At 31.1% G+C, this 12,546-nt stretch overlaps 2 protein-coding genes across 2 annotated transcripts; one reads left to right on the top strand and one right to left on the bottom strand.

Moving 5' to 3' along the window:
• Positions 1-1,565: 1,565 nt before the first annotated feature.
• LOC100800742 (uncharacterized) lies at positions 1,566-6,059 on the top strand. The gene is made up of 5 exons (XM_003535560.5): positions 1,566-3,065; positions 3,663-3,721; positions 4,381-4,509; positions 4,728-4,863; positions 5,507-6,059. Exons 1-5 carry the CDS (start codon positions 2,361-2,363, stop codon positions 5,819-5,821), a joined length of 1,344 nt encoding a protein of 447 aa, XP_003535608.1. The 5' UTR covers positions 1,566-2,360; the 3' UTR covers positions 5,822-6,059.
• A 139-nt stretch (positions 6,060-6,198) lies between these two features.
• On the bottom strand, positions 6,199-9,291 carry LOC100800208 (uncharacterized protein At3g49055). The gene is made up of 5 exons (XM_014763350.3): positions 8,485-9,291; positions 8,016-8,092; positions 7,593-7,704; positions 7,382-7,498; positions 6,199-6,666 (listed from the first exon to the last, which is right to left on the bottom strand). Exons 1-5 carry the CDS (start codon positions 9,142-9,144, stop codon positions 6,319-6,321), a joined length of 1,314 nt encoding a protein of 437 aa, XP_014618836.2. The 5' UTR covers positions 9,145-9,291; the 3' UTR covers positions 6,199-6,318.
• Between the last annotated feature and the right edge of the window lie 3,255 nt (positions 9,292-12,546).

Genomic DNA, 12,546 nt, shown 5'->3' with positions numbered 1-12,546 from the left:
AAATGATAATTAAAATACAAATTATATAGACTAAAAAAATTACTTTCAAATTATAGGGACTAAAAGAGAATTGAAATACAAACTATAAAACTAAAAAAAATACTTTTAAATTATGAAGACTAAAAAAAAATTAAAATGTAAACGATAGGAACTAAAAAATCACCTATAGAAACTAGGTAAAAATATTTCATAAAGATGAAATGAGTAATATAACTTTTTTTTAATTACAGCTGACCCTATTCAATAATTCATAGACCAGTACCAAAAAATATTACTCCTACAATATAACATATTTTCTATTAAAAATAATTACTTTAAAACATTGACGTAATATTACTCCGGAAAATTATCACTTCGTCGTAGTATTTTAAAACATTTTCTCTATATATGTAAAAGTAATTATTTTTTAATCTAAAACTAGAATCTTCTGCAGTATAAAAAATTAAAGATATTACTATTAAGATATATTCAAGAAAAACATAAAATAATTAAAATTTAAATATACTTTTATTCGTTGTAAAATAACCGAGTTTTGATTTTAACCCTTATAAAAAAATTCTTTTGTTTATCTCTGATCATTGTTTTTTATTTCTACTTTTATGTAACACTCATTAAATGTTTGTGTTTTAAGGGGTTAAGTGATTATCTTAAATAACATCCAGTAATATTTATGGTACCAAGTTTTTTTGACTGAAACATTTATGGTACCAAATTAACATGTGATACTTTTAAAAATTTCATGATATCTAACATAAATGTTATTTATCTATTTTAAAATGAATTTGGACCAAAAATAATGATTTCACATTTTGGAAAAAGGAAAAGTAATACTCCATGTTTTAGAAGGATCAAAACCAAATTCATAGAATCACTGTTGACCACAAAATTATTCTTTGGATTATTAAACGTGGGTACATTCTAAATAAATCCAAAAAAAAAAGACATTCTAAATAAATTAAATTTTAAAACATTTAAACCGGAATTTGAGCAAAAGTGTCAAAAAAAACATGGTATTGTAAAGTGTAAACAATGTTTTCAAAAACTACATCGTACATGCCACTACTTGTAAGAAGGAAAATAGAGTACATGGTTTATTTAGATCACAAAATTGGAAAACAATTAATTCTCTTACCAAATTTAGGTGTCATTCCCTCTAGCAATAACACTGCCAAGCAGAACACTGCAGATTGCTGCAGAAGCTACAAGCATGGGTAGCCATTACATCAGCCAAAGACAAACATGATAGCTTAACCACTCTCAAGCCCCCAAAATAAATGCCATATGATCTGGAATCTTCAACTGTTAACTCTGACACCCCTTTCTCTTAAATATGTAAATGAAAGCCAATAATGATTATGTCATACACTTCAGCAGCATGTCATCTTCCCCACCCAACATTGCACCAATGGAAAAACCCAAAACCAAACGGTCTTTTTACTTGCTGGAGTTGTAGAGTGTACACAGACACCTTTACTTTCAAAACCAAATATAAAAAAAAAAAAAAAAAATATATATATATATATATATATATATATATATATATATATATATATTTATTTCTTTGCATACCCATTTTTAAGTTATGTGTACAACTCAGCACAGGATAAAGCCAATTTTGTCCTCTATCATCACATATCAGAAGAACCTCGGAGATTGTTTTCCAACCTTAAGCCTGTGATATGATGACACTGTCAGGTTTTCACAGCCTCCGACCAATGTTTCTTTTCTTGGTGCTTTGCTGTACTGGGTTCTTTGATCAACACTGATATTTGGTACAAATTGCCTTCACTTGTTTTTGTTTATTTCCCCACCTTTTTTCATTGGTGCTTTGCATGAAATTTCAAATTTGTGACCAAACTGATCATTATTGATATTCGCTGAAGTTGCCAAGTTTGAGTCCTTGAGTTTCGGGATTCCCCTGGAATATGCATACCTGTTCCAATTTTGATATTCATCAACCCCCTCTTAAATTTTTTCAGTTTATTAAATTCTCCAGTTTGTATAGTTGCTACAATCCCTTAGTACTGTACTTTTGTTGTTCTGAATGGAATCAACCATTGTAGCAATTAGCAAGCAAGTTTAGATTGCTGTGTGTTACCTGTATTTTATTTTTGATCTGCTACCCTAAGCTACAGCTTCTGGTCAATGATCACTGTTGAGTTGAGTACACTACTTCGATGATGTCAATATCCTGTTAATTGTTCAAGAAATAAAGTACACGTACCGTTGTAGTTTGAGCTCCAAGTTTCATATTTGAAGTTCATATTTATTTCTGTATAAGCAAGTAATTACGTACAATAAGGAAATTTGCCTATTTGTGAGGGTTTTCAGCATACTTGGTATTCCTAGCTATAGGTACAATGTCAATTCTGTGTGGTGTGCCTCTTCTTGAATGTGTGTACTGTCTGGCTTGTGCTCGTTGGGCTTGGAAAAGATGTATTTACACTGCAGGCCATGACAGTGAAACTTGGGGACTTGCCACTGTAGAAGAATTTGAGCCTGTTCCCCGCCTTTGTCGGTATATTTTAGCCGTGTATGAAGATGATATTCGACACCCTCTTTGGGAACCTCCTGGTGGCTATGGAATTATCCCTGATTGGTTAATACTCAAGAAGGCATATGAAGATACACAAGGAAGGGCCCCGCCCTATATGCTGTATCTTGATCATGATCATGCTGATATAGTTCTTGCCATTAGGGGACTAAATTTGGCAAAGGAGAGTGACTATGCAGTGTTGTTGGATAATAGATTGGGGAAGAGGAAGTTTGATGGGGGGTATGTTCACAACGGGCTGTTGAAGGCTGCTGGATGGGTTATGGATGCTGAATGTGAAATTCTAAAGGAGTTGGTAGAGAAGTATCCAAACTATTCTCTGACTTTTACTGGACATTCCCTTGGATCAGGAGTAGCAGCAATGTTGAGCATGGTAGTGGTGCAAAATCACGATAAACTTGGACATATTGAGAGGAAGAGGGTCAGGTGCTATGCTATTGCACCTGCTAGGTGTATGTCACTGAATTTGGCGGTCAGATATGCAGATGTCATCAACTCTGTTGTGCTTCAGGCAAGTTATATGAATCCTTTTGTTAAGTTCAGGAATCCAACATCCTTTTGAATATTTTTACTTCCAGCAGATTATGATGAAAGTAAAATTAAAGCATTTGTTGATATATAAGGTAGTCTTCTTTAAATTTCCATCCATATTTGTTTCTTGCTTTGTGTATAAATAAGACATGATTAGAAAAGAGAACCTAAATTTTGAATATTCTGGAATACAGATTGCATTCCTGAACTGTTCCAGCTTTGCATAAACTTGCATTAGTGCAAGGGAATAAAAAATGACGAATTATGAATATAGTGCTCCAAAACCTTTAAATACAAGCTATAATTTTCATTTAGTTTATTGTTTGACGAGTATTTATTGTGATAGCCACAGTCTGCAGATAAATACAGATTTCCTAAATTCTAGTAAATTATTCCATTAATATATGTGGTGAGAGAGGAGCATCATTGAAAGACAAAATAAAGTTTTAGCCAGGCAGCTGTTAAGCATAAGTTGCATCTAACTACTAATATCCTCATACTCCGTTACTTCCTTGTCTTGATTCATGCCAATTGCCAAATCTTGTACTTTGAAATAACTGCTCTTTTCCTTGATCAGGATGACTTCTTACCAAGGACAGCCACTCCATTGGAGGATATATTCAAATCTCTTTTCTGGTATGTCATAAGGCCCTTTACAAGAGTAGCTACCATGTCATCCTGCTTGATATACAAGGATACAGTGTGTTCTATTATGCTAAATTTCGTGCTATCTGTTAACTTAGTTGACTGAATTGTTGACCAAGCCAATTCCAACCATTTCACAACTGAGTCAATTTTTGGCATTCCAAACTCCTCAATCTACAAAGGTCTTTGGGTCTCCAAAGTTCAGTTTTAAAGTTATTTTTGCCATGTGAAGTTCCAAATAGTGATTGGATGAATTTGAGATGCTATTTGATAAACTTTAGGCTTTTCTACCATGCTTTGTTCTGGTGGTACCTTCCCTTTCCTAACATGCTTCTTTCTACCAGTGCCTGTTTTGGTTTAGGCTTCCAGCTGTCTACCACCTGTTATGTTGTCCCTCTAGCTATGTTCATTTTCTTTGATTTTGCAAGTTGTGGTTAATGGAGCACGCCAACGCCAAGTACCCAATTTGTATGATTTATGTCTGATGTTTCTTTTGTTAAGTGCAACTGTGCAAGTTATTTGTAACAAGCTTATTTTTATAAGGTTCTTCAGCTACGGTTGTGATTAGTTGAGGTCAACAGGTAATGGAAATGATTGTCACAGTAATTTTAATGTTTTTATGGTAAGATATTTTTTTCTTGGTTTTGCAGTTTGCCATGCTTATTGTGCTTGAGGTGCATGAAGGATACATGCATACCAGAGGAGAAGATGCTGAAAGATCCAAGGAGACTCTATGCTCCCGGTCGCCTTTATCACATTGTTGAGAGAAAGCCTTTCAGGTATGGTTAAGGACTTAAGGTTCCAATAAGAGCTTATGCATTGCAGAATTGTTACTGTACTTCTGGAAACTACCACCAGTTGTTTAAACACAACTGTATTCTATTTAACTGTTTGGCATGTTTTTATGGTCTTGTTTATTCCGTTGGAACATATGCTAATACGGTTAAAAGATGTTTTTATAACTTTTACTTCTGGCTTTCACATTAACTCTATGCAGAATGGGAAGGTTTCCCCCAGTTGTGAGGACAGCAGTGCCAGTAGATGGAAGGTTTGAACACATAGTGCTTTCTTGCAATGCCACATCTGATCATGCCATTATTTGGATAGAGAAAGAAGCCCAAAGGGCTTTAGATGTAAGTTTGTCAATCCCTTAATCTCTTACTACTTTGTTTGTTGGGGCAAGTGAAATATTGGTCTCTTTCTCTCTTTCTGCGCTTCACTAGGGCCCTGGCTACAATTGTTTTCTCTTTATCTCGCCAGCACCAATGGTCTTAAGGTTTGAAATGGTTAGAAGGCATACAGTAATATGAATTTTGAGAAAGCTATTAGACTCACATATTTCAACCAGAAAGTAATGGCAATTTTTATGGCTTTGCAACATGCCAACAACTCCCTCCCGTAGATTGTAGCAAGAATTAGAGAAAAGCATTCAACATTTTATTCTTCGTGCCCTTCAATTATGCATATAAATTTCCGTAAATCTTTAATTTGTCTCCTATACAAATTTGAGCTTCTTGTTGGCATGTCACAATCATACATGTAAGTAATCGGGTTCTGTGAAGGGGAATGACCAAGTCCATCTCATACTTGTTCTACTACAAAACAGGAACTAACAGATGTGATAGGGTCCATAAGGATTTAGTTTTTAGCACTTTGAATTCAAATATCTTCTGTGTACATTACATATTTCCTGTGTTGATACAATAAACATATTCAGAATACTTTTCCTTTCTATTCAATAGTCAACCTTTGCCATTTTGTTTCTGCCAACTGCAGTTGATGAGGGAGAAAGATAGTATCATGGAAATACCTGCAAATCAAATCATGGAGATGCAAGAAACATTAGCTAGACACAGTGAAGAATACAAAGCAGCATTACAAAGGGCTAAAACATTTGATGTTCCACATGCTTATACACCAGAATCACAATATGGAACTTTTGATGAGGAGGGAGAGGAGAGTTCAAGAAGGTCACAAGGTGAATCTTCTTTTGGTTCAACTAATAGGAGTACAGTGGATGAAACTTGGGATGAAATGATCGAGCGTCTTTTTGATAAGGATGAGCATGGTCACATTTTGCTCATGAAATAATGGTTGTGTAATTTATACAGACTAGTTTATAAATAATTGTTGGGAACCACTAAATTCGTTCATTCTTTTTGTGAATCTTTTTGGTGTGTAGTTGTAGCTCAAAGATGAAATAACATGAAAAGAAGATTGATTGATTTGTTGGAAATTGTTAGCTAATGTTATCCTAGTAAATCTGATGGCAGATAAGATATTTTAGGAAATTTAGATTAATTGTAGGCCTATGCATAGGCATAAATTTCAATGACAATTTTTCTTCTTGAATTTCAATCTCTCAATTTCTCTGCTAGTTCGAATATTTTTATTATTTTCCTCACAAGTCACAAGATTTCCAACAGTTTTGAAAATTTTAGTGATGGTGCGTGTGATGTCCAAACAACTTCAACAATAAAATATCTCACATTTACAAGAACAAAAGTAATTATTACACGAGAAAATGAAGTTTAAGATGAATCAACTCATTGTTTTGGAAAAAAGTATGTTATATATATATATATATTTCAGTTCATTAAATTAAGGCTTGCATTTCTGGTAGCATCCTTTTGGCATTTCCAACTCTTGCTTGCTATATTGCCAGAGCTCAATTTGAAAACTTGCCATGGCCAACATATACGTCTCACTTTATGGCTGTTGTGTTCGTGTTTCTCTGCTTCTTCTAGTTGTCTGGTTAGTTCTTCAACCTGTCGACGAAGTTCAACTGCTCTAGTATCAGCCAGCCGCAAAGACCTCTCTGCTGCTTCCTGTGCAGCTATTGCAGTGACTGCAAGTTCCTCTTTGAGCCTTAATTTTCCATTGGATATGTTCAAAGCAGCCTTTGTTTTGTGTAGTTCTTGTTTCAAAGCAGCCACCTCATGGAACAATGACAAATCATTAATAGACAAAGAAATAGAGTAATTATATAAATTAATTTGGCATCCAAGGCATTTCAATTAGAAAAAGAAAGATTATTCATTATTGAGACTATAATCATTTTAACTTTTTAAGTATCACCCGTTCTTAAATGTCACCATCTATTGTTAAGGATGAAACAAATTCTAAATTCTCCTACAATATTTTCCTTTTTACTTTCCAAACAAAAGAAATAATTGAATGCATTTTATGTTTCTAAATATTAAATGTATTATTTTCTCATTTAATACTTCTTTAAAAGTATTCAGAGAATTAGTTGAATGAATTAGAAGAAAACAGATCAAGATCCTCTCTGCACATGTTGTGATGAGAAAGAAAGACAGGTAAGACTCATTTGTTAGATTAATCTCACTTGAATCCCGTGTATTTCTCTCTTCTTCACGTTACAGGTGCAGGAGGAGAGGGATAAGTGGAATAAAGAACAAGACAAAATTTAAATACAGTATCTTAAGTATTTTTTATACTTTCCTTCAAACAGAAGTAGAATTTCACAACATTCGGAACTGTAAATATAAAACATTTTTATGCTGATTTTTGAAATAAAACTCTAATGTAATACCAAAAACACATAAAAAAACAACATCTAAGTTTTGTCTTAAAGCATGTACAAAGAGATAATAATATAACACTAGACAGCATGCAACGAGTTTTTACCACTTTGTTACGCTCTTCAATCTCTTTCTTTCCAGCTTCAACTTCCAACTCACAAGCTTCCTTCCATCTAGCAATTTCTTCTTCCGCTGCTTTGATTTCCATCAAAAACTCCTCTACCTTTTGGCAAGTCAGACATAAAGAAAAAGACTAGTAAGAAAAAGAGCTTGATTAGGGAACTATTATTTCAGTAATTGATTAAGCAGGTGATTACATTTTGAGCCAAAATTCTCTCTCTGTCTTCTAACTCCTTAATGTAGAGTTTGTTTTCTTCAATTTCTTTGGCCTGTTTCTCTGTGAGACACTGGAGGCGCTCCGTGTCTGACCTGGCATGGGGTTCATGATAAATAATCCAAAACCAAGGAATATGAATTCAATAACCTTATAAATTGTAGAAGCAAGCCACAATTCAGTAATAAACTCAAATATTCTTATCAATATAAGCCGAGAGAGAAGAAATTACTCGTATTTTTTTATCTAGCACTATCAAAGAAGAGTACGAGGCATATATGAAAGGGCTTTGCATAAATCTATAATTTCACTTTCTTTCTTGCAAATTATGCAGTATCACCAGAAAACCATATCACCAGAACGACAAGAATCTATGAGTTCAATATAATATTAGATGGTAAAGTACCTAGATTCTTCCAAAGATCTCCTCAATTGAGTGGTTTCAAGGCGTAGATTCTTCATTATCCTTTCCACTGTTGAGGCCTTGGAAAATGACCATAAATTTCAAAACAGGCTACAACTGCCATCTATAAGAAATGTTACCCTTTTTTTTTACACAACACATAAAGATGCGAGAAATGTAACTAAATGTAATGGTGTGGTAATAAATCAGCACCGTGAGATAGAAAAAAGAGAGTGACTGGCAAATTGTAACAGAAAAAAAAAATAAAGAGTAAATCTTGGTCCTAACAATATAACAGGTTTGTAATGGTAGTGTGTCTAATGTAACTATCTTTTACGCAATGTTATGATTCCTTTATGTTTGTCTTTTTTTCTTCCCTTTTGTTAAATGTCAACTATATTACAAGAGAACACTTATTTGGATGAAAGGAAGAGAAATTTTCATCAACTAAAAGGAATTAATAATAGCTTACCAGACTAACAACCTCCTCTTCACACTCACTGCTATCTGATTTAGCGAAAGAATTCTCTGTAGATTGTTCATTATTCCCACCCCCCATCATGAATCCAAACCCAACTTTCTGCAATCCAAACTGCAAAAGGGGCATCCTTTTGTGGTCATGACCCTTTATTCTCTTCTCCAATGCTTCTTTCTCCAACAAAGCAATCCTAAGCAAGTTATTAACATCTCTATTCTCCTCAGTTAAACTGATTAAACTACTCTCCAATTCTCTCTTCTCCTTCCTCCTCATCTCCTTGTACCTATCCACCCTTGTCTCCACCTCAATTGCAAGCCTTGAGATCAACCTTGCATCTTCCAACAACATCCTTGATTCCACATCTGACCACTCCCCATTACCATTTTCCACAAAAGTTGCATCTTTTTCTCCCTCTAACCCCTCTATGACACTAGACAAGCTTTCCTTGGTTGAGGTGAGAGACTCCGAAGCCTTAAACATTACCCCATTTCTCTCTTCCCTCTCACTCTCCAACCTCTCAACTCTTTCTTTGAAATACTCGTCATCTTGTTGATTTTCTCTCAAAACCACTTCAATGTAAGGGACTGTATCGGAATGAAGAAGATGGTCAGAGACATGATGGGGTTGAAGTGATGGTTGAGAAAGTTGTTCCATGTTGCATATAATAGTGGGTTCTTGGGGATCTTCATGAAGAGAAAAGCAGAAGAAAGTCAGAGGCTGTGGAAACAGAAGAGAGTTTCAAAACTACCAGTCAACAGAGGGAAAGGTTGGGGAAAAAAAGAAAGGAGGTTTCAAGATTTGGCGGGCTGATCTTTAATGTGTAGTTGGAACTAATAGCCAACGCGACACAAACTTGTCTTTCATATGTGTTGCCGATACTGATTAATAAACTAACAGAATCTTTTTTAAAACGTAAAAAAATTATAAATAACCAGTGAAAACACACGCATGATGTTTTGTGTGTCTGTATTTTTATTATATTTTATTATGTTAAAATTAATGTGCATATTAATTTTAATTTAATATGTTTTATAATGTATACATGATTTTACTTATATTTATTTGTTTATTATAATAACATGATAAATTAAAATGTTATGTTTGTAAATATATGTCTATTTATACACAATTGATCAAATCATTTGTGATATATATTTAGATATCATTTTATTTCTTTACCACATATTTTTCTTTTTATTTTAATTTTTAATTATTTTTGCTCTTAGGATGTATATATTTCAATTATAAGAATTTTTTATATATTTTAAAGTAAAATATGTGGTGAAGAAAAAAAAAAAGAGAATGGATAAATATATAAAGTAAATATAAAAAATATGTATAGAAAGTAAAGATTATCTGAACATTTTTTAAAATTATAATTGTAAAACAAAAAAAAAATCATTCAAACCATCCTTTTGACAATGTTTTTGAGTTTGTTATTATTTTTTAAACATTTATATCCAAAATTAATAAATTATAGAAATATATAATGATTCTTGTTTTTCTGCTAGCATTTAATAAATAAAAAAATTCTAGGACAATGAAAATAATTAATTAATCTTTTTATTTACTTTTTTAGAAGAAAAAAATTAAGGATAATATTGTGTTGAAGTCATTATAGGAACATGTTAGCTTAAAGATATTAATTTTTTTTTTTTGTAATAAACATTCATGTTTCAATAGCTTACAAGGATTCATTTTATAAACATCCCTTAAGAGAAAAAATTCATCTTAATAAACACCTTACAAAAATCCAATAAAATTATTTCCTAACATTATCAACTATCAATCAAGTCATTTCTTCGTAATTTGATGTCCATAATCCAAATATACAATTCAACAAAAAAATTTACCCAAATACAAATCCAAAAATTAATTTTAATACAAATTTTTTAGACTAAATATTATAAGCATGATATGATCAAAGACAAAAATAGAGATATATATCATCTTGTTCTTCACAATTATGTTCATTTCTTTCTTTTCCTTTCCTATAGACTCATGAGATGCTAACTTCAAATTTCTCAACTACATAGAAAAATGAGAGAAAGAAAATCATAGTAATAAAAGGCAAAATTAATTTGAAAAATAATTAGAAATGTAAATAAAGTTAACACATAAAAGACAAATAAAAAGTCTATAAAATGTAAGATGTTTTCTTACTTTACTTATCCCATTTTTTCTTTATTCTCTATTCACATCAAAGACTTTTTCAACACAATATGATACATGTTTTCACCATCCTTAAATATTATATATTTATATATTCTCATGATTTCTGTTCCTTGGAGCTACAAAGATAATAAAAAATAATTAAAAAACTTACGAATAAGAAAAGGAAAAAATTACTAGATTTTTTCTTATTTACCTATAAAAATACTTAAGAAGAAACAATAAAGTAAAAAAAAAAATAATACAACAGAAGAAAATAGTTAAAAGTCTATAAAATGTAAGATTTTTTTATTTTGTCTATCTCATTTCTTCTCATTTTTCTCTTTTCCAACACAACACCATACATCTTTTTACTTCCGTGGAATATTATAAAATTATATACGCTCATGACTCTTGTTCCCTAAAGGCACAACGATAATAACAAAGTAATTAAAAAAAACTTATAGCACGTGAATGAGATAATGAAAAAATCATTATATTTTTTCTTCTTTACTTATAAAAGCACTTAAGAAGAAACAACAAAGTAAGTAAATAAAAATAAAGTAAAAAAAAACAGGTAAATAGTCTATAAAATATAAGAGGTTTTAACTTATCTTATATCTTCTAATTTCTCTCTTATAAATTAAAGAGTCTTTTATCAATAGACATAATATTTCTTTACAATCCTTTGATATTAAAAAATTATATATTTCCATGGTTTCATTTTCCTAAAGGCATAAAGATAAAACAAAATTAAAAAAAAAACTTAAAAAATCTCTTTGAGTATTGTTATTAATTTGAAGAAAGTATATGTTGAAAAAAGAAAGTAATGTGTGGTTACTTTAAATATTAATTAACATGACGAGTAGGTTTTTAAATTTTTAAAAATGGATAATTATAATTAACAAATTAGTAGATTTTTAAAATTTAAAAACATACAGCTTTAATTAAAATATTGGTTTGTTAAATAATTAGCAACAAAAAGATAACAGTTTTCAATTGGTAGAGTTTTAAAATTTAAAAAAATAAACAGTTCTAATTAACAAATTTGTAGGTTTTAAAATTTAAAAATGGGCAGTTTTAGTTAAATAATTTGTAGGTTTTTAAAATTATTTATCTTTGTTACTCTTTTTATTTTTTTCAAATAGAAACACACAAAAAACACCAAAAATAATAAATAAAATAAAGGGGAGAAAAATAATTAAAATTAGTTATTGAAAAATCTGAAAAAAAATGAGTAAGTTGAAAGAAAATAACGTAAGGATTAAATAAAAAAACAAAATTTAAAAAAAAAAGAATCTTTTCAATGTTAAAATATGTGCATTCCAAAATATTATCTATTGTAATGTCTTTAAAAAAACACGAAAAATAAGGAGAGGATGCATGTGTTAGCATAGACAATTTCAATGAATCTTGCAAAACTCTTTATAAAATTTCAAGAAGATCTTCTCATTTTCACATGTAAAAGGAAAACAAAAATAATTTTTCATGTATTTAGAAGGGAAAAAAAAACTTCCGATGACCATAAAGCATGAATATTTTCATATCTTTTCTGAAACACAAAAGAAATATATTTTGTATGCAAACTTATAAGCAACAAATTGTAATATCCAGAAATTGATAGCAAGAATTTAAGAATAGGAAACATAAAATATAACCTACATTCAGTCCTTCACATACTTTAAGGATCGAGGACAAAAAAACAATTACATAGACAGAATAAAAGAAATAAAAAACAATCCTTCGAATCAATGACAGAAAAAGAAAAATCAAAATCAAAGAATTATCTTTACAAACACATTCATATTGAGATTTCATTCTCTAACCAAGATATGAGGATTCCTTGCATTTAACCCGAATAGGATTTGACGGAAAAAACATGCATCATCTTCCACCAACCTCTTC

This window comes from Glycine max, chromosome 10, assembly GCF_000004515.6.
Source record: "Glycine max cultivar Williams 82 chromosome 10, Glycine_max_v4.0, whole genome shotgun sequence".
NCBI lineage: Eukaryota > Viridiplantae > Streptophyta > Magnoliopsida > Fabales > Fabaceae > Glycine > Glycine max.
This window is presented reverse-complemented; position numbering and strand designations above follow the sequence as displayed.

What these genes read in the sequence shown, in the direction of transcription:
- LOC100800208 (XM_014763350.3), bottom strand. Translation starts at nt 9,144, where the DNA reads ATGGAACAACTTTCTCAACCATCACTTCAACCCCATCATGTCTCTGAC. An exon ending in AAGAGGAGGTTGTTAGTCTG is followed by an intron (nt 8,093 to 8,484) that starts GTAAGCTATTAT and finishes TCATTTTCCAAG; the next exon opens with GCCTCAACAGTGGAAAGGAT. An exon ending in AGATCTTTGGAAGAATCTAG is followed by an intron (nt 7,705 to 8,015) that starts GTACTTTACCAT and finishes ACCCCATGCCAG; the next exon opens with GTCAGACACGGAGCGCCTCC.
- LOC100800742 (XM_003535560.5), top strand. Translation starts at nt 2,361, where the DNA reads ATGTCAATTCTGTGTGGTGTGCCTCTTCTTGAATGTGTGTACTGTCTG. An exon ending in ATATTCAAATCTCTTTTCTG is followed by an intron (nt 3,722 to 4,380) that starts GTATGTCATAAG and finishes TTGGTTTTGCAG; the next exon opens with TTTGCCATGCTTATTGTGCT. An exon ending in AAGCCCAAAGGGCTTTAGAT is followed by an intron (nt 4,864 to 5,506) that starts GTAAGTTTGTCA and finishes TGCCAACTGCAG; the next exon opens with TTGATGAGGGAGAAAGATAG.